Genomic DNA, 20,440 nt, shown 5'->3' on the forward strand with positions numbered 1-20,440 from the left:
TTAGAGACAATGTTAATAAAGAATTTGGCTCTTTTTATGTTTATTCATTTTCAAAAAGACAGTCTGGAGTTTATTAATTTAATCCTGGAATAATCACAGGGAGGATTGATGGGCTGAGAGCTGGATCAATTAGAGCCACAAAATCTCACTGCACCGTTTATAAAAGAAAACACATTTTTTGGGCCTATTAGGTCATTTAGTTATGACATCTAACTTTTAAATTATAACAATATTTAAACTGTAACAGTGTTATATTTTTAAATTGGCTATATAACAATTATGATTTATTTTACTCTGATAGCAGCACATTTAAGTTCCTTTCAAAATAAAATTCTATGTCAAAAATTATCCTCCTAAATCAGTAAATTTACTTGCACTTTTAATAATGTAATTCTTTTATTTAAGAACTTTGCTTCTGAACATAAACTATAGGTACTGCTGTGCAGCAGAAGATAAGAACATGTGCCTTTAAACTTAATCTAATAATAAACATTTCTGACAATAGATTTAAACATAATTTTATTCAATTATTTGACATGTGTGCATTTTGGAGGTTTGATAAAACACATAAATTAAGTGACAAAACACTTAATGTAGTGAGTGTTATGTCAGGATGTCAGGAGTGGTTAAAAAAGTTTATTTAACTATTGTAAGATCACCTCATTAAAAAATAAACTTAAATACGGTAACAAAATGTAATTAAGAAACTCATTATTTCTACACAATGAGAAACAAATCAGGCTTCTTTGAAGCTCCATGCAAAAACAGAACAACTTAAACTCATGACTACTCCAGAACGAAACAGGAGGGCGCTCCCTGCGCGTGGCTGTGGCCTGCACGTGCTGCGAGACCCCACCACCACTACCACACCCACCACTGCCCTGCTCGCTGCATGCACTCTCCTCTTTTCTTTTTTGCTGGAAGTACTCGCCTGAATCGGGATTCACAACTCCTGTGATATTTGCATCTGAAATTAGTAGGAGGAGCTTGTTTGAGCATTTATGTTAACGTGTAAAAAGGGAGGAAAAAATAAACGAAATAAAGAACGGTTCTCAGTCAGCTGTGAGTCGATTCCCATCGTTCACCTTAATGAACCTAGAAAACAGTCCAAACCCCAGATTTCATAGAGATGGCTACTGATTAATTAAGCTGAGCTACACTTTCAATTTCTGAAATGAAAGTAAAGACTGCATTTTTCACATTTCTTTTGTTTAGTTTAGTTTATCCTAACAAGTAAATTTGAGACCAAAAATGTTTGATTATGTTTGGATTTAACCAAACTCTTACTTTACAAGTGCCTGTTCAAAGCTAATCATGCTGATTGCTGAAGCACACTGACATTTTGAGTGGAGTGACTGCACCATGATTGTTGGAAGGATGAGCAGACTTACAGGGACACTATGTGCTGATACAGCGATGCTGTCTGGGTGAGAAATGACCTTCACACAGCGGTCAATGTCAGTGGCAAAACGGAAGCTTTCATCCATCCGTGGACAGCGATCCCTCCTGGAGCACCTAGAATTAGTGATATCAAAATTGTTAAATGTGAGATATATTGATAAGCTCATTATTTGGTGCTTGTAACATCCATTTCCAAAGCAAAATCTCCAGTTTATCAGGGATAGTTAAACTTTTCACCTAACCTCTAAAAGAAGGCGTCATTTTGCAAAGAAAGCTCATTTTGGCCGCTTGTGATTGAACTTTAATGGTTCAGAAACCACAGCTTACAGCTGTAAGTGAAGGTAATAACACACAGTGACTGAGAGTTTGTCTCCTGACTCAACTTTCTCTTCTATAAATCAGTACAAAGTCTACTTTACTGTGGGTGCTACAGGAATCTGTCAGTTTTTTCGTACTTCCTTCATGAACAGAATGTTCTAATACCTAAATACAGTACAGACCAAAAGTTTGGACACACCTTCTCATTCAAAGAATTTTTTTTATTTTCATGACTATGAAAATTGTAGATTCACACTGAAGGCATCAAAACTATAAATTAACACATGTGGAATTGTATACATAACAAAAAAGTGTGAAACAACTGATAATATGTCATATTCTAGGTTCTTCAAAGTAGCCACCTTTTGGTTTAATTACTGCTTTGCACACTCTTGGCATTCTCTTGATGAGCTTCAAGAAGTAGTCACCTGAAATGTTTTTCACTTCACGGGTGTGCCCTGTCAGGTTTAATAAGTGTGATTTCTTGCCTTATAAATGGGGTTGGGACCATCAGTTGTGTTGTGCAGAAGTCAGGTGGATACACAGCTTATAGTCCAACTGAATAGACTGTTAGATGTATTATGGCAAGAAAAAAGCAGCTAAGTACAGAAAAACGAGTGACCATCATTACTTTAAGAAATGAAGGTTAGTCAGTGCGAAAAATTGGGAAAAATTTGAAAGTGTCCCCAAGTGCAGTCACAACAACCATCAAGCGCTACAAAGAAAGTGGCTCACATGCGGACCGCCCCAGGAAAGGAAGACCAAGAGTCACCTCTGCTGTGGAGGATAAGTTCATCCGAGTCACCAGCCTCAGAAATCACACGTCACCAGCAGTTCAGATGAGAGAGCAGGTCAATGGCACACTGAGTTCTAGCAGCAGAAACATCTCTACAACAACTATTAGAAGAAGACTGTGTGAATCAGGCCTTCATGGTAGAATATCTGCTAGGAAACCACTGCTAAAGAAAGGCAACAAGCAGAAGAGACTTGTTTGGGCTAAAGAACACAAGGCAACCACTGTGTCTTTGTGCGACGCAGTAAAGGTGAACGGATGGACTCTACATGCCTAGTTCCCACCGTAAAGAATGGAGGAGGAGGTGTGATGGTGCTTTGCTGGTGACACTGTTGGGGATTTATTCAAAATTGAAGGCATACCGAACCAGCATGGCTACCACAGCATCTTACAGCGGCATGCTATTCCATCCAGTTTGCGTTTAGTTGGACGACCATTTATTTTTCAACAGAACAATGACCCCCAAACATACCTCCAGGCTGTGTGAGGGGTATTTGACCAAGAAGGAGTGATGGGGTGCTGCGCCAGATGACCTGGCCTCCACAGTCACCGGACCTGAATCCAATCGAGATGGTTTGGGGTGAGCTGGACTGCAGAGTGAAGGCGAAAGGGCCAACAAGTGCTAAGCATCTTTGGGAACTCCTTCAAGAATGTTGGAAGACCATTTCAGGTGACTACCTCTTGAAGCTCATCAAGAGAATGCCAAGAGTGTGCAAAGCAGTGATCAAAGCAAAAGGTGGCTACTTTGAAGAACCTAGAATATGACATATTTTGAGATGTTTCACACTTTTTTTTATGTATAAAATTCAACATGTGTTAATTCACAGTTTTGATGCCTTCAGTGTGAAACTACAATTTTCATAGTCATGAAAATAAAATAAAAATTCTTTGAATGAGAAGGTGTGTCCAAACTTTTGGTATGTACTGTACATATATATAAGGTCTGCATTTTGTGCATGAACTGTCTATATTGTTGAGACTGGGATAAATAGACACAAATGTATGGCCGTAATAATTACAAATGGCTGCCATTTTGGATGTCACACTTAGGACCAAACAAATCCACAGAGACCTGAAGGTCATGACTTCAAGAAGCCAAACGGACTACGTCATCTAAGAACAGTTGAGATTGAGAGTCTCCAACACCAAACTCTTTGTGATGATCTTTGACAAGGAACTTTGTAATAGCAACAGACCGAATCTGGGACAAAGGGAAATCTGGCTCACTAACAGCAATATAAACCAAGCTCCTGTTCTGTTTGCACGAAAATCCCCAACAATTAGTTTTTTTTATTTCATACTCCCAGAACATTCCTCAGTAGATAGCAATGACAAGATGCAGTTCAATTTCTTCTCTTTGTGTCTACAAAACCAGATTGGGAACATGGGCATCAGATGAACACACTCTCAATATCTTTGGAATTCCTTTTAAGATTAAAGAGCTGATCCAGTGTATGACTGCCAATATAATATATAGTTTCTGTTAGAAAACAAAATAAGTTTAACATCTTAAGCAATTTGTTTTGTGTTGGACATGAAAAGAAGTTGCCAGGATACTTTTTGTTGTAATTTGTCCAATATTAATCTGAAGACAAGTAAATATCAATGTTTAATATAAGACATAAGAAAGTCATCAATGTATCTTCAAAAGAAGAAAAAGAGTGTCTTTTTTGAATGTGGAATCCAAGTGATAAAGTCAAGCAATGTTTTCATATACGCCCTGATGTTAGTGAGGGGGAAGTGCATCCTGAGAAATCTTAAAGAGCATTGAAGCTTCTGCTGTAATAACAGCTCCATGTAAACCGTTGGTGTAGAAACATGGCAGCAGCTGCTGCTGCTTCTACAAGGCAGACCACAGTCGCCAGAGTACAGACGCTCACCCTCTGACCACTCATCAACCAAAGTGCTTTCAGGCATGAGATGCCTTTCATTTCTGATTGTCTGTCATTGCCTTTTATTTTGTCCTTTTATTAAGATTGTTTTCTCATTAACCACCCCCATCCCCCTTAAGCTTTTGTACATGTTCTTAAAACCCCAAAGCCACCCTGCAGGAGTTTAGATTTCATTTTGTTTCACAACGGGCAAGAAAGTGACAACTTAAAAGCAGTCAACACGCTGTGGAGGTTAATCAGAAATTGTTCTTCTTTACAAAAAAGCCCCTAAACTGCATTAGAAAGGACATACAAGTGGAACTTAATTTGAAAGTGCAATGGGACAATATTCTTTAGGTGATTCCTATCCTAACAGTGGTCAATAAATTAAAAAAAATGATAAAAAATAACAAAGCAAGCCCAAAGAAAAAACAAACAAGCTGGTGATTCTGGTTGAAATGCATTAGAAAATGATTTATTTCTTTTTACACGTCACTGCTTTTTGCATAAAATGAAAAGCTGCAATTTAAATAATGCAGATCACCATCAAAATACTGCTGGCTCAAATGCAGACGTGAAATGATGAGACGGGGTTAAATCCCAGGCTGAGGGCAGCTTCAAACACTGCGGCGGGTTCAGAAACAGGCTTTTAATCTTCTGAATCCCCTTTGCTCCATATCGAAGTGTTATGCAAGCTAACCTGGGGTCAGATAATTAAGATGGGGGAGATAAGCTTCGTCCATCAGGTCCAAAACTCTCCATGGGTATACACAAATGCAGCTGTGCACCCGCTGTGACTACCAGACTAATCCCTCCCTTCTCCATTAACACCAGTTGTCTTTTCACTCAGTAGATAATAACACATAGAATCCATGCAGCTTCTGTTGTTTTAAATGGTTTTGTTTAAAAGGGACATCACTATTTAGCAACCACTTTTGAATTTGCCCCAATGACAATCAGAAGATCAGGAGACCAGTGTTTTTTTTTTAAACTAAACAAATTATCTACACTCTGATCCTGATCCTCACTTATAGCAGAGCAGTTTTTTAAATGACCACATTTTAATCCTTAATGCATGTGAGGGGAGAAGGTAATGGGAGCAAACTCACATGTTGTGCAGAACACACCAGCCACAGTGGGGATCACCAGAGCTGAGGCACTCAGCACACGTACCATACTGCTCACAGGACTCCACTGGGACCTGGACCACCTGAATCAGAAGAGTGATAAAAGGAAATAAGCTACATTTGAAACCTAAAAAGCACAAATATAGAAACTTCAGCAAGGTTTTTACTAAAAGGAAAGCACATTTTTAAAATCATTTTAACAACTCAGTGTGTTTTGGTGTAACCCTTGTGCTATCTTAGATGACCCCACCCTTACATTGACGTGTTCTCCCTACCATGACAAAGGTGGATAAAGGTGGAAAGATTTCATGTAATCCATGGACACCAGTGAAGATCACAAATCATTGAAGAAAAAAGGTTCAGTGCACTGTCTAGTGGGTCTAGATGACCCAACTCCCAACGTTAAAGTGCCTAGGATAGCACAAAGGTTAAGGGATTCTACAAGCAAATATGTATTATTCTACCTACAAATCCCCTAAAACATTTTTCCACCGCCTATAAAAGATAAACCCAAATTAAACAAATGATAATTGTGAAAGGGCTGCATGGTGGCACAGCATGGGGTTTGCAGGCATGGGTTTTATCCAGGATCTCTGGCTTCTCCCCACAGTCCAAAAACATCCTTCTTTGGTGTCTCTAAATTGCCCCTAGATGTGAATGTGAATGTGACAGACTGAAAACGTTGACCTTTTCCCAACAGACCCTGTAGGACAAGCTCCAGCAAGCCTGTGACCCCAAAAAGGATACTGCAGGTTCAGAGGATGGATGGATGGATGGATGGATTTGGGAGAACATGCACAACACCACAATGAGCACTGACATTTAAACCTGAGAAATGCACTTGTTGCAAACTGTTCACTAATCACACGAAAAAAGTAGGCTTCCTTTCTTGCCTGAATGGAATTAAAATTTCACGAGTTGCTCATGAAAAGACAAAGGTATGATCCAGCATTGCAAATTAACCTATATGACCTCAGTTGACCAATTCATAAATGGCATATGCTTATATAGCATGTCACTTTACTGGGACAATCCTATTCACTCATCATGCATTCACACACAGATGATGGCTCCGCTGGCTAACACTGGCGCTAACCTGTAACCCCCAGCACCAATGAGGGTCTTGGTCAGGGACACTTCGACACATTTGTGTGCAAGGTGGGAACTGAACCTGCACTCTTCTGATCAGAGGTCGACAGCTCTACCTCTGTGCCACAGCTACCCCATTTAGAATCCCCATAGCAAGCTGAAACATTAATTAGTGTAAAAAGGCTCACAGATGTGCTGCTGCCATGTAATAGGTTACAAGTCAGTAACCTACTATAGTGGTGCATTTCCATTAGTGCATACTCAGCACAGCTGGATCTGGCTCCACTTGAATTTAAGACGCTTCGACCAAGGGCCATGCCGCCCAGCGACCTCGACATTTATTACTTCCTTAACGAAGCCAAGTCGGGGTGGAGACAATTTATAGACACCAACAGGAGGACAGCTGATCAAGGCTCTGTCTCTTGTTAAAAAAAAAAAAAGGTGAAAACAGCAGTGGCTATTTGTGATTTGTCAGCTTAGTACAATGAACCTGCCAATATAGATGAAGATGATAGATGAATATAGATGAAACCAAGCCAAACGGAGGTAAATCCAGGTGAGTCGCTTCAAAAAAAGCAAATGAAAATTCCTCTTTCTAATGTTATTGTGAAAAAATGGGACCTAGTTCTTGCAGTAAGTGTTCCACTTTTAAAGGTTTCCAAGATACCAGAACCATGTGAGGCTTTAACAAGCAAATATTGGACAAATAATCATCCAACACTTAAATGAAACATGTATTTTTACTGTAAATTTAATCTTGGTTTTATTAGGTGAGAGTCATGAATGTGACAAAGGTTCTGATATACTGGTAATAGAGGTAGTCCATTGTATTGTCTGTCTGTTGAGCTCTAACCAAAGGATAGTGTTTTTAAATCAATTGGGTCATATGATTGAAGACTAAGATGTGGTCTTCGGTTTCATACATATACATATTGGGTTGTAAAGCTCAGCTGTACTATTTCATCACATTTTACACTTAAACTGACATGTTAAAACAGTGACAAATGCATTACATTATGCTTTTTTATGCTACAGAGGAAGAAAAACATATGTATTTCATCAGATCACAAGACCAAAACTCAATATTTATGTAAGTGTAAAAAAGTTACATTATGATTGAAATATTATTCAGTATAATAGTTCGTTCGGATTGGATATTGTAAAGTTGTTTCACAGCATTCTAAGCTGTGTTATGTGCAACGGACTCCACTAACATCCAAGTGTCCTCTCTCTGCTTAACCTTTTAGTTTTTGGCACAAATTTGAGTCATCAATATTAAGGTTTCCACCTAAGACGCGCCCCTTTTGAAGTGCACTCCTGCATAAGCATTTCTATTTACATTTCTTTTTCTTATTAAAGTAATATGATTTACGGGACACTATATATTTGCGCTGATTTCAGCAGACAGAAGACATGACTACCATAGCACCACAAACTACACCCCTGCCATTATGTCAGTGCATGTATTTCTGGCAAAAGGCTTCCGCCTTCCATTAGTGAGAGCGACTGCTGTTGCACCCTCCCTGAACAAAAAAACATTTAGAGCAGCAGCCTTTGCCCGACCATCTTTTTCCTAGGTTATTATTCTAGGTCTGGACATATGATGCAAGCTATTTCCTGATGTAAGCAAATCACAAATGAAGAGTGGATTATGGATTAAAGTGTCTCCGGTACTTGTGATAGCATAAGTGGGTGCTCTCTCAGGTTTGTGTTGGCAAAATGGATTATCTCCTGCTGCCTACAAATAACCTGCTCCCCCCAGCCCCCAGCAGTTCAGAACCCATTCAGAGCATTCCATTAGCAAAATTATTTTTCAGCATGGGAGGGGCTGAGGGCTCTAATCCTTGAACTGTTGTGGTCAGGAGCTCATCCAAACTAAGTTAATTGTTCTGTGACCATTACTCAGAGTGACCTTTGCAAGGGGAGAGCTGCAGAGCTGCTTCCTGGTGCCTTGTTAAGAATCAAATGTGAAGCTTGCTCTGCAGATAACATTCAGTTTGTTTAGTGGAACTGACCTGATTAGAAGCTCACTTGACTAAATCAAGAAAAGATCAAAAGACTGGTCCTTACGTTTGGTCACAGGGGGCCAGAAAGATAGCTGCTGGGTACATGAGTGAACATCGCTTACATACTTTATCATATTCCTTTCTCTTCGTTTATTTTTCTTCCATCTTTCAGAGCAGTTTTTGATTTATTAAACTGATCTGATAAGCAGAGTTTATGTAATAGGCTCAGTTTATGACACAAATGATAAGATGGTTTCTAATTCAATCTGTTAGTCAAAATAAAGTCAAAATTAATCAAATCTAGGTAGTGTGATGAATTGGCTGTGTCAGCAGAAAACAAAGTGGACGAAATAGTTTGGTAGTTGGAAAATCAGTGAAAAGAAAACACAATCACATTTTAAAATACCAGAAAAACAAAAAAAAAAACTTCATGTCAATCTGTTTTTTATTTTTGCGTGCTAGTGGCCACTGCAGGTGCAAGCGCCTATACTCACCAACCACTTTAGTAGCTTACTAGATTAGGGCTGCACGATATGAGGAAAACTCGGGATATGCGATATTAGTGATCAATATTGCGATGACGATATAACTTGAGATAAATGAACAAATAGCAAAAACAACGAAAACATTTTCATTTCACTGCAAAATATAATTTAAATAAGGGTCAAAATACCTTAAACTATTCTCCAAATGATCTTCGTCTAATTAGGAGGGCAACATCTAACATAAAAGCTCCATCCGATTGGTCAACAATGTTAAGGGCTCCATCTGATTGGTCAAATGTGTAAAGGGATTTATTCAATTCATTAAATAGTTCAAGTTGCCATAAGAGTGTTTTAGCACATTCAAGGTTTACCATTTAATTCGATTTTCGCGGACCTTTGCGATATGGATATTGCACAGCTTGAAATCGCGATAACGATACATTTGCGAGTAATTGTGCAGGCCTAAACTAGATGCTTTCATTAAAATGTTTATGAGTTTCAACTTTCACAAAAATCAGAACTTTTATGTTTTGATCTTAGATAACAGGAGCTGCAATAAGTGTTTTAGAGTGCACGTTATAATAAGACAGGTCAAATGTTTTGGAACCAACTGCATTCATAAATAAAAGATAAACAGTTTAAAAACCTCTCCAATCAAAAGGCTTAAAAACACATTTTTTGCAGATTTCTGTTTTTCTACTTCTTCTGTAATCTTTGTGTCTATTTTTAAATAATTAATCTAAAGAATTATTATGAGTATACATTTTATGCTAATTTACAAACTTGTAGACCACTTTATCAATGACATATGACCAATGTCAGAGATATAATTGCAAAAGTTTGATTTGATTAAAAAAACAATAAAAAATTGGTGATTAAAGTCTTAAAGTTTATAGATGAACACTTTTCTTCTTCTGCCAATATCTACTCACTTTTGTGGAAATAGTCTGTCTCAATTGCTAGGTGAATATATTTTTTGGGAGCTACGGCCTTTTGGGTTGTTTGGGCGTCATAGAGTGGAGTGGCTGCATCTGAAGAGGAGGGCAGACGCAGTTGCCTTGAGGTTCATGCGGCCACCTCATAAAAATAAACGTGCATGCACTAGCTCTTTAGTGACTGTGTGCCATGGTGCCTGTAAGATGCCCTCACAAACTATGCTGATTGTCTAATTACCTCATTTCCAATAACCAGGCTGTGCAGTAAGGACACAGTAATGGGCTTCCTGCATTGTGCGCAGGGCAGTGGAGGGGAAGAAAAATCTGTGTGACATGCAATTCGCGTTTCACCTACTTCCCCCTTACTTCCCCTTACATGCTGTAGAAGTGTTCACTATGACCCGATGCTTGTAGCATGCCTGTAAAAATGTGCATGAACATTTTCACCTCATAGGCTCACCAGGTTGTCTACACGTTTAAAATTTTCTTATGGGCCACAAACAGATTTGCCCATTTTCCTTAGTTGTGGCTAAGACTTGATACAAGAAAGAGGTGACATTGACGGATACACATGAAGTAAGAACTGAAGGAGGTCGGACTCTTACATCAGAACCACAGGTGCTTTCACCTGGCCGACTCGGTTTGAAGTGCTGTGCTATGTTATTTTCTCACTGACAAAACTAAAACCCTTTGAAAAGCCATGAAGTCAAAACTGAAATGTTTACAAAACATTGGTTATTAAACCATTCATTAGCAATCTTATCAGTGAAGATGTATATAACAGTATTGACTTTTGAGTAGTTAACACCTGTGAAAATCCTCCTGAACAACAGTCATTCAGTTAAGCACATTTTGACTTTGCAAATAAAGAGTTGGGTAATGTCACATAAAAAGAAAAGGTTGCATACAGCCAAAGGGGAAAAAGACTTAAAACAGGAGTGAAATGAAGATGTAAATGGCTGGGACTTTAAGCAGTTTGCAGACACGGTCCATAAAAATCCTTTCAGCAGTTTTCTTTTTCCTTCAGGGTTCTAAGCCCTCAGTTGCTGAATTACATTCAGTAAAAACTGTGTTTCTTTGAATTTTTGTTCCTGGTTAATAATCAAATTAAAAGCACAAAACATAATTTTTTGTTCATGTCAATATTCGCTTCCAAAACACACACTGAAATATACACTTCATTCTCTCTTTTTTCATCTGCCCTCTTTATATCATCATGCTAACCCTGAGTGTTTCACCCGGCGGGAGACAGAGGGGCTCATTGTTATTCCACCAGGGTCTGCCGATATCAGCTAAATGTGCCCGTGCCTCACTCCTCATTCCTCATCATTCCTGTATTGTGCAGCTCTGGAGAATCTTAAAAATCTATCATCTTTGCGATCCACGGGCAATGTGGGAAATTTGTGAGTGAAGCCCTTTTGCTCATGGGAATTCTGTCCAAAAGCTGCAGGAAAGTCTGAAGGGAAAGCTAAGCAAAGATGGGGAAGGAGACAAAAAGGGGGAAAGCTTTTTTTCTGCTCAATCATGTGGGAGCTGCAAAGCCAAAGCTCTTTTAATATGAAGAGAATCTGCTTGGTCAAGCTGGGTTTGGGTTTAACTTAAATATTATCTGAAAGCGAGCGGTGAAGAGAATGTCTGGCTAGCAGGAAGCATGTCTCTCGTTGAACAACCAGAGCTCATCAATAAGTGATGCCGTGTCTATTTAGTCGATCACAAGAAGAAGTAGCCTTGGTCATTAAAATAAACATCTAAAGAATATATTGTTTCTTATTTGGCTTTCTTGATGTTATCACTCAAAGTTTAACCTCAAAGGTAGATATATTTAAAAAGTGTCCTAAGTATTTTTGTCCCACTGCCCTTTGCCTCATTGTCCTGTGACTCTGGATCAATACATTTCAGCAGACAGAAGACAGCTGAGAGCAGTGATAGGGGCTTTTTTTGGCCACACAGAAACCTAATCCCATTTCACAGTGGCCTGCCGCTGTGCCAAAATAATCACTTGATGGGAGTTGAAAGTGATTACCGCTGTTCAGCCTTATCTGCAATGAGTGCAGAGAATATCGCCCAGCAGTAACAACAACCGCTCACCTCTGTGATGCTGGGCTGAGGGAGGAGCAGACGAGGGGGAGTTACAGTCAAACAAAAAAAAAAAAAGAAAAGCCTCCAGTGGTTTTCAGCAGAATGTGTGTCTGCAGCACATACAAAAGATGCATGAACTGTAAGTCATTTCGCATGGGTAAGTAATTAGAGCAACGGTCTGTCCTCCTATGCAGCCTTTATATTCAGCAAGCTTTTCTGCAGACATGGACTCTGAGTGTGGGGGAAAGTCAGCATGGGGTTTTGGTGATCAATCAGAATCTGGTTCAATGAAGAATAGCCTTTATTTTTCATATTTATAAGGCTTTAATGTTATTTATTTAAATTTGCTTCATTTCCCAATGATGCACAAACAGTAATCCCAATTGTAATTCTATTTTTATTACTAAAAAAGCTGAGGGCATTAATGGATAATTGGATTCATCCAATCCAAGGAAATATCTCTAAAATATATTATTTATTTACTTTGTTATTCAGTACAACAGCATTTATGTTATAAATGTGCTGATGTTTGCTGATGTTGGGAGAGTTGGAGATTCTTTTACTGAACATTCCAAAGATTTTCAGTGAGTTAAAGGTCTAAATTTTTCTGCAGTTGATTCATGTGTGAAAATGTCTCATGCTCTCTGTTTTCACATTCTTTCACATTCTGAGTCCAATGAATGCTGGTATTGTCTTCTTAAAATAATAATTCATTATATTCAGCAAGTCAGTTGATCTTTTTTAGTCACATCCCAACAAGAAGATTTTTGTAAAAACTTGATCTGAATATCTATATCAAGTTCAGATCATTACACCGAACCTTAAGGGGAATCAGAAAGAACCTGTCATGATGGAGCATCACCAAATCTCCTGGTTTAGTTGCCTATAATTTTAGAGTTGAGGAAATCTGAGCACAGCTCATTTTTACTCATATTGCTGGTTAAGGTAATTCTATAAATGCTTAATGTAACAATCTTACGCTACACATTCAGTTTCTGACTCATGGACACCTGGGTCTGTAGATCTCCCAAAGAGGCAAAAACCTGCAAACTTCCAAAAGCCGTCAGCATACACCTCATCACCTCATAGCGCAGGTTTCCTGACAGGAAGAACAAAATGGGTTTGTTTTCTTACCTGATTTTTTGACATGACATAGAGAGAGCTCCTGTCCAGAGAGAAGGCCATGTCCCGGAGGATGGAGCCGGTGTCCTTCATCACAATCACTGTCTCATATAGAACCCCTCCTTCCAGAGCATTGTCCAGTCTAATCTGCAGAGGCACAGGCAAATAGAGACAAACAGAATCTAATTGTAAAGAGACAAAAAAAAAAAAAGAGGTTGTGCTTGAATAATAATTGTGCATTTGCAGATACCGTGTGTGCTTTACATTACTTTATAACACTAATATTAACAGCATTTTAGTTTTTAGTGGTAAAGTCATGTAGTTTGACTATCTCCTCCTACCTCCTCCTCCTCCTCCAGGTTCAAAACATAAAGCTTCTTTGCTAAAATGATTAAAGTAAAAGAAAATATATCTTGAAAAAATTACATCATGGGAAGAAGACTATGGCATCCATCAATTCTTTGTCTGAAACCGTTGAATCCCTTTCAGGATCAGGATTCTGGAGACTGTCCCAGCCAGTCAGACCAAGGGCGGGGTTACACCCTGGATAGGTTTCCAGTGCATCATAGGGCCACAGAGAGACACACAATATACTCACAGTCACACCTTGGACAATTTCCGAATCACTATTTGGCCTATGAAGCATGTTTTTGGACCGTGGGAGGAAGCCGAAGACCCCAGAAAAAAATCCATGCACAAGGAAAACATGCAAACGCCACAAAGAAAGAACCCACCCCAGGCTTTAACCGAGCCCTTCTCACTGTGACACAAGTGCTAAGATTCCTGTGCACATACATATTCTTTTCTTTTTGTGTGTAGGGGGGTTAAAAAATAAAATAGTCAAATGGAAAAAAAAACAGGAAGGTTTTGGCTTTCTAAGACACTAAATTTCACCCAAAAGAAATAAATCTTTAATATATATAATGTCCAGTTTCAACAATTGTCCCTTTAAAAAAACAAAAGCTTGAACAATTCCTTTCAGTCATTTTTTCTTTGTACTCATATGTGGTGTATACGAAAATAAAATTCTTCTAGAAAAAATTAGTATAAAAGTATTAAAGTGTATCTAAAAGTAAACATCTTTGTGAACAAAACGTTTGGGGAAAAGCTGCATGAGATGTATGTTTTAATCTTCATGTTTTTCTTGAGAACCACAGGCTTTTTAGCGTCAAGACGCCGCTCGTCTACCGCTGCTCTGAGGAGAAGGGATTGGTCTAAGGGCAGGGATGCCACTCTTTCTGCTGTTCTCCTTGTTTTTCCCATCCGCCATTTTTGTTTTGAATGTGTATTCTTCTTCGTCCGCTCGCGACAGCCAATCTCGCAACGAGTCTTACCAAAGGATGATAAATATAAAGTTTTACAGGGTCTTCAAACGTAAATAAAAAGTCGATACTTGATGAAGACGCACTGAGAATCAATCACGGGACTAAATATCGCGATATATCACCATATCGATATTTTGGCACACCCCTAATGCCCAATACTTCTAGTTAGTCTTGCATGTCAAGATACAAATTGACATATTTATAGCCTATTTTGCCTTCAAAATTATTCTTAAAGGTTTTCATCTTGGTTCCATACCATTAAATATAAGTAGAGCACACATTCAAAGTGGTAGCTTAACCATTAATGCAACATCAAAAACAGACCCAAATATGGTTGTAAGCTGCTGCATGGCTCATGATTTTTTTCTGTCTACTTGCAGTAAAACCACATACTGTGTCAATACAGCTTTAGTTGCTTGAAAGCTTCTTCCATCTATCAATATTCCGTTTTTGCCAGTATTAATACTCCAATCGTTTTGGCTAAAACATCAAAGCTGGATTTTGCAAAGTCGGAATTGAAGTTTATCTTCTTATTGTCATCTCATGCAGGAATAAAGCAAATTTCCCAAACGTGTGCTTCCCAGATTACAGCAGCTAAAGCTGCCCCCCTCTCAATTGTTCCTCCACATGTGAATGAATGCAGCACACCAACAATTTGAAATATACATTTAAATGTGGACACAGATTATGTTTCATCGCATGTTTAGAGGTGGCACAATCATGTTCAGTACTTCCCCAAGTGTGTACTTCGAGCTGGTATCATTAGGGAAAATGATGAGATGGAGGGAAAAGAAAGGACAAATCGATCTGCAGCTACTTGTTAAGTAATTTTACTGGCCATTGTGACTTTGGCAATCATTCCGCTCTGACATCAGGTTTTAAAGGATGATCACGGCTACCCTAAAATCTTTTGGGCTCATTAATTGAAATGCATCAGAGGCTCTGAAAGATTTTAATACTCCTTACCTTTTTTTTTTTACAAATTATAAGTGCCAATGAGATAAACATAAATTTGCATTAGATTATGTATCTCAATGATGTGGAAGACAAAGCTGACATATTTTTAATACTTGCATATTAGACCATGAAGAGGTTTTGAGTTTTTATAAATTTTCCAACAATAATTATTATTTTTAATAGACAAAAAAAATAATTTATTGATCTTCTAAACCCATTTTATCACTTTCGGGATCACGGGCTGCCGGAGCCTATCCCAGCTACTTGTAGGTGGTGAAGGCAGGGGACAACCTGGACAGGTCGCCAGTCTGTCACAGGGACATAAATCGCACACTCACATTCACACCTATTAACCTATGAAGCATGTTTTTGGACAGTGGGAGGAAGCCGGAGTCAGCAGAAAAAAAGCCACGCATGCACAGGGACAACATGCAAACTCCACACAGAAAGGTATGGAGTTTGCATTGGTGTTCTGTTTCAGGTCTCCCAGCCAGGACTTGAACTGGGGGCCTTCTTGCAGTGAGGCTAGAGCACTAACCACTGTGCCACCGTGCAGCCAAACTATCATTATATCAATATCATTAGCACCTTTAAAACAAATAAAACTCAGAAGAGTCAACTCAACACACTGCAAGCTATACAACAGAAGAAACAAACTACCAGGAAGCTTAAATTGAGGCCTACTTTAAATTCCAGGGAAATGGATTATGTATCATGTGAAATAGTGAAGCTGAACTAACATCTTAATTGTAAGATGTAAAAAACTTAATGAACATGAGGAACTGTAGTAGAAAATGCTGGAAGTGAGGGTGTCTTCTGCATGATCATGCCGCATTGTCCCTGCATGAATCCTAACACGTGTCCTTAACACCCAAATCATGTTTGATTGCAGAAGACTTTGAATGTTTGCCAGGTCCACCCCACACATGGTGGCAGAGCCTCAGTATTTCTCTCTGTGGGAATGGTCAATCAATACAGACTGATTACATGATTGAATCCCTGAAGCACCAAAACCTCATCGATCAATCATAGCTCCAGCTTTTAGGCAGCTGCGCCTCTCCAATGATCAGCTTTGGCAGCCAGGAGTAAAGAATGGAGAGGATACATTTGCTAAAAGGAATCGTCTATTTTATCTGAGAAGGGTGATGCTTGTGTTTTGAATCAGAAATATGGCTCTATTTAAAAAGATAACACCTTAAAAACACTAGTCACACCATTAAAAATCATGTTTCACAGTTGTTTTTTTAACTGTCAGCTATTCCCAGCATTGACGACTAGTATATTGTATCCCCTTGTATCCCTTAAATAGGTATTTTATATATGCATTTATCCCACAACTAAACTTTTTTTTATTTTCAATTTTTTTTTTTTTAGGAGTGCTGGACAGACAGATTAGGTTAAACTGGAATCTCTGTGGACAATAACATTTGCAGATGACATGGTGATATTGAGAGAAGGTGGAGGAACATCTATAGAGGTGGAAGTTTGCTCTCAAAAGGAGATACGTAAATCAGCGGTGCCCAAATCCAGGCCTTGAGGGCCAGTGTCCTCCATGTTTCCAACCATCATGCCATTGAAACTTTGGCTAAACACACCTATCCAGGTAATCAACAGCAGATAAAACAGGATTTCTAGAAAAACAGCAGGAATACTGCCCTTGAGGCCTGGATTTGGGCACTCCTGAGATAAATGAAGGTCAGCCACAGCAAGACAGGATTTATTTTTGTTAATGAGAGGAAGATGAGTGGAACAGTGAAGTAACTGGAAATAGGGGGGAAGAAGGTGGAGTACTTAAGGTACAGGGTTGAGTGTTCAGAGCAAAGGAGAGTATGGGGAAGAGATGAAGAGGTGTGCAGGCAAGTTGAAAGGAGTGGAAGAAGGTTTCAGGTGTGATGTGTGACAAAAAAGGGCGTAGAAGACGAGTGAGAGCAGCCATGTTGTTGGTTTAGAGACAGTGGCTCTGAGAAAGAGACAGAAGAAAGAGCTGGAGGTAAAAGATATAAAGACGTGGTTTTCTTTGGAAGTCACAAAGATGGATGGAATCAGAATTGGAGATAAATGCAGAGAAGCCAGATTGAGATGGACTGGACATGTTCAGAGGGGGGACAGTGATTATGTTGGTAAAAGGGTTAGTTTGGCGGTAGATGATTCGCTGTGGTGACTCCTAAAGAGAACAGCTGAAAAACAAAGAAGAGCTAAGCTTCCTTCATCCCTCTTTCTCCCCTTTTGCACGGCATTCCCACACAACATTGGGGAAAGTTTACACAGTTTTTTTATTTTTTATTTTTTCCCACACCCATCTGCTCCCAAATAGAAACCAGAGGGTTAAAGCATTTGTGTGGTTTAACTATTTTTATAATAAACCCAAACATCTAGAGAATAGATATTGAGTTTTCTGAGCTGAGTAAGATGAGAGTAGAGCTATAGATGCAGAGACAAACTCTGACCCATCATGACCGTTTTTATTTTTGTTTGGATTTTTAAGAGTTTTCGATCACACGAAGCAGGTCAGACCAGGCAGAGGCCTTATGGGAGTACTGCCAGTCCTCAATCTCTCCTTAAGTCCTGAAATTCATAATTAAAGTAACGGAGGTTAAATTGGTTTTATAATGAGCCTGCTTGTTTAAAGTAACACACAGAGCTGCACACATAGTGACATACACAAACACTGGCTTGCAAACAAATATAATTAAACTCTGGGCAGTTTCTCTCTTGTTGGCTGTGCTCATAAAATATGTAGTCGCAAACTGAGAGCACCAACCTGAATTGCACTGAACAACACATGTAGTTATAATAGAAATCCTACTTACAGTTTAAAGATACTTTGATTTAACTGGTTACATCTCAACTTGCTCACAGGTAAACATGAATTATACCAAAGTTTCCCAGAAAAAAATGTTATTAACCATAATCGGTCATTATATGGTTTGATTGACTAAAGATCAGATACATGGAACAAAAGCTCGAAGCAAATTCTGCCTGTCAATTTAATAGAACTGTCACTTCTCCTGTCATTTTAATGAGAGAGGAAGAACAACTCATTTCAGGCTCTTGAAGTTGCTCTGCACTGTCTGGCTCAAATGTGACAATCAAATTTCAAGTTGATTTCAAGTGTTTTTCTTTTTGGGTTGTGCTCCGCTTCTTTTGATCTGCAGTTATAGGACTGATGCATGGCATGAAAAAGTATTAGAGGCTGTTCAGAAGCCTTCTTTTTTCTGTCTCTCTTTGTGAGGTCCATGTTCTACATGAAAGAAAAACTTTACCAATTTGTCATCGTATTTGGTATCCACTGGTCATCTGACTTTTCTGTCTCTTATTTTATATTCACTACTTTACAGATGACAAGGGTATATCTTTAACACATAAATATGTAAACGCAAAACAGTAATGTGCACCGTACTGCTTAAAGTTCCACTCCAATCATCTTCTGAGTCCTTCACACCCCAACCTAACAATATGGGTGCAACAAAAATACTGAGCAATATTGGAGCTATCCAGGTGTACAATTTTGAGCTAGATGCCAGCTTGGACAAGGAAAACAAAGACGTAAACGCATCTATGGGTCTGCAAGTGAATGTATCACAATGTAGCCCGCTGACTGGAGCACCTACGTTACAGCCACAACCTTTTTCAAAAAGCAATTTCTCACCTGCTCCTGATTCACATCTGATTCAATTTCAATATAGAAATACTCAGAAATTTCCTTGTAATTTTTTTTTTTTTACATGTCCTCCATCATGAGAAAAATGCCACAAGAACATGTTAAACACACCAAAAAGGGGAAGGGGGGGGGGGGTCAGAGTGGGACTTTAAATCCCTAAGCAGAACATGTGGGGGCAACAGATTTGAAACCTAAGCCGTGTGCCAAACCAAGGCTCTACATTCTGGCCATTAGAGAGAAACCTTATTCTGTAAAAGTCAAAGAAAATGAAAGACGCTGTACAAGACATCACTTGGCTTCACACAATTGGGCTATATTATAAGTCTGCAGTGGTTTTGGAATAAACAATCCAGAAGAAATGCAAAACCAGGAAGTAAGTTTTTAATTTAGTAAATCCCCATAATTGGGAAGAGGTCTTGCTCAGAGAAGGGTGGAATTGATCTTTTCTTTGATAAAGGCTGACAGACAAGCAAACATAATCTGTAAAATAGTAATAATCCACAGAACAGACAGGTCTGAAAGCTTAAGTGTGGTCGGGGTAAAAACCTGGTTGGTAACAGAGAAGTGAATTCAGAAGAGAGCTGGAATGTCAAGACTACAACAAACTGGCACTGAGACATTCTTATACTAAGGTGAACAGGCAAGAAGCATGAGCTTGATCACAGAGAATGTGAGCATGAAGACACAAATGGACAAAAAAGGTGAGAGACCAGAATTGCAACAGAATCATGATAAAAGGTCATTATTTTAGGAAACTACCTCCCAATTGTCTCTATAGTGAGTGTAAACACATGTTCTTCACATGGAAATATTTTAAAGCAAGCAAGTTAAATGTCAAATTTTCTTTCTTTTTTTTTTCTTTTGCAGATTGAGGACCTTGCAGTTTATTATGTACATGTAAAAAATAAAGTCAAACCTTAAGAGATGGGTAGCATCCATATACAGACAACCAATCTGTGCCCAGTTAACCTAAACATATGGAAGATGACCCAGGAGGCAAAGAGCAATCTGTTCAACCAATCATTCCCAATCTGCTGTGCTGACAGGGCTTCGTCTGTCCCCAAAGACCAGTTTGTCTTCAATACTTTGAAGGAGATAAACCAAGGTCAGTAGATTTAGTTTAAGGAACATTTTAGGGACCACTTTTATGAATATGAATCATTAGCTGTCTCCAAAAATCTTACAGAAATGTAGTTTCCTGTGTAAAACTCGGTTAAAACTTGATATGGTTACTTTGGGAAAAGGGTGCAGGATAAAAAAACTTGCAAAAC

General features: G+C 38.8%; 1 protein-coding gene across 1 annotated transcript in view; it reads right to left on the bottom strand.

Annotated features, from left to right (window-relative positions):
- Positions 1 to 20,440, bottom strand: part of LOC101160644 (plexin-A2) — a 74,922-nt gene that overhangs the window by 35,874 nt on the left and 18,608 nt on the right. Inside the window, exons 4-6 of the mRNA XM_023954980.2 lie at positions 13,239 to 13,373; positions 5,493 to 5,593; positions 1,392 to 1,515 (exon numbers count right to left, since the gene is read on the bottom strand). Coding sequence (XP_023810748.1) covers positions 1,392 to 1,515; positions 5,493 to 5,593; positions 13,239 to 13,373 — 360 coding nt within the window. The remainder of the gene's footprint in view (positions 1 to 1,391; positions 1,516 to 5,492; positions 5,594 to 13,238; positions 13,374 to 20,440) is intronic.

Source organism: Oryzias latipes, chromosome 5, assembly GCF_053564925.1.
Source record: "Oryzias latipes strain Hd-rR chromosome 5, Olatipes_Hd-rR_3.1".
Taxonomy (NCBI): Eukaryota; Metazoa; Chordata; class Actinopteri; order Beloniformes; family Adrianichthyidae; genus Oryzias; species Oryzias latipes.